Here is a 1,923-nt window from a genome sequence, read left to right as displayed (position 1 = left end):
TGTAAGATATATAGAAGCAGGAAGGTAAACATTAAGAACACAAGTTATATGGATATACTCCTAGTTTTATTACATACTACATTTTGAAGCACAAACAGGTAATGTTATCAAAATGATTTTTACTTGATAACATTACCTATATGTGTTTCAAAATGTAGTATGTCATAAAACACAAACTAGTATATCTATATAAATTGTGTTCTTAATCATTACATATAGTAGTATTAAACAAAAACAGTTAATTAAAAAATTATTCAAGTTATATTTATACATATCAAGTTATAAATATACAATTTACAAATCAAAACAAAAATGCAACACTTTGAAACTAAAAAGTGAGTTTAACTGTAATATTTACTATTATATTTAGTACTGGTATTATTTATATTTATATTACTGTTTTTACTCCCTTAAAAGAAATTAAATCAAATATGGTATTTAAAATGAGAATTTTAACATATTTTACAAAAATAAAATTACATTTCCAAATAGTTCCAAAACAAAATAATGAAAGAAAATAAAAAACCATATTTAACTTAGCATTTCTTTTGAAACCTATCATATGGTCCCTACAATCAAAATGTTTGCATGTTTTAAGTGAAGTAACAAAATAATTCAATTACAATTAACATAAAGGAATAGTTCCAGATAACCTAATTTATTACAGAATGTTAATCTTAATGTTACATGTCCCTGGTAAGTCAGTTAGTGCATCTTTAGCAGAATATCTTCTAAACACCCTAAGATTTGTCAAATATGCCAAGTACTAAACTTATCAGCTTTCTCAATAGTTTTGTGTTCTTTTTGTTCTATTGTCTCTTGACAATAGAACAAAAATAACACAAAACTAATTATCAACATTAGCATTTAATAAGATTTCGATATGTCCCAAGTGATGCAATTCCATGTGATGTTTATCTAAATACACTGGATCCATATTCCCCACCCAAAATATTAATCTTTGTTCTACATTCTAGGTTCATGTGAACTATTCCTTTAGTATAATTAAAAAGTTAAAAACTATTTATATGAGTTTTAATAAACTACATACAGTATTAAATAACTGAATCAACTTAATCTGTACCTAGCTTTATTATGTAACTAGAGCAAGTTTGACCATTTACCTCTGTTTCGGGCCCAATAACTAAATAACTCTATAAGTTTTCAGGTTTTCTCAACATGTTATATATATTTCCTCAAATGTTGACTGAAAATATAAAAAATACTCCTCTAAAAATACGGCACAAACTATTCATACTTCTGTCTATACATATGATTGCATATGCTAACTTAACCAATTCAGTTGAAAGATGATTCTTCTTAAATTACTTTCATTTGATAATATTAAATGCATTTTGAAAAAAAATAACAGAATAGAATAGTACCTTATTTATTACTGTTAATACAGTTGAAATGTTGTGGTAGTACATGTGAACTTGGACATTTCAGTCTCAGATTATTGTAAACAGTTGTACCAGTACTCAGCTATCTATGTATTCTGCTGTCTTTCTTCAAAAACTATTTTCATTCCTACCCACCAAACCCCCATCGTTACCCACCCCCACCCAACAGAGGTAAATGGTCTCCCCTACCCATCTTCTTTCCTTTAAAATACAACAATATATCTGAACTGTTTCTGAAAATAGAAAGTAAATTACAATAACTGAATGTTAACAGCTTCATGATAACTATAATATGTAGGTACAATAGTAATTTTTACACGTTTTAAATTAATACCTGAACTCATATAAACATGATCTAATATTGTATTGCCTTCTGTTGTACTCTCTGTCACACACTGTCTAAACCTGAATTCTTGAAAACCATCCTTAATAGAACTAGGTCCTTCTAATAGATTTTGATTGAAATCTCCCATAATAATATAATGATAACCTGACTTTTGTAACTCAGTCAACAATCGTT

General features: G+C 27.3%; 1 protein-coding gene across 1 annotated transcript in view; it reads right to left on the bottom strand.

Annotated features, from left to right (window-relative positions):
* Positions 1-1,174: 1,174 nt before the first annotated feature.
* Positions 1,175-1,923, bottom strand: part of LOTGIDRAFT_172062 (hypothetical protein) — a gene marked incomplete at both ends in the record, with an annotated part of 12,105 nt that continues 11,356 nt past the window's right edge. Inside the window, 2 exons of the mRNA XM_009048644.1 lie at positions 1,175-1,207; positions 1,539-1,636. Coding sequence (XP_009046892.1) covers positions 1,175-1,207; positions 1,539-1,636 — 131 coding nt within the window. The remainder of the gene's footprint in view (positions 1,208-1,538; positions 1,637-1,923) is intronic.

Source organism: Lottia gigantea (genome assembly GCF_000327385.1).
Source record: "Lottia gigantea unplaced genomic scaffold LOTGIsca_126, whole genome shotgun sequence".
Taxonomy (NCBI): domain Eukaryota; kingdom Metazoa; phylum Mollusca; class Gastropoda; family Lottiidae; genus Lottia; species Lottia gigantea.
The sequence above is the reverse complement of the archived record's forward strand: the minus strand, read 5'-3'. Positions and strand labels throughout refer to the sequence as shown.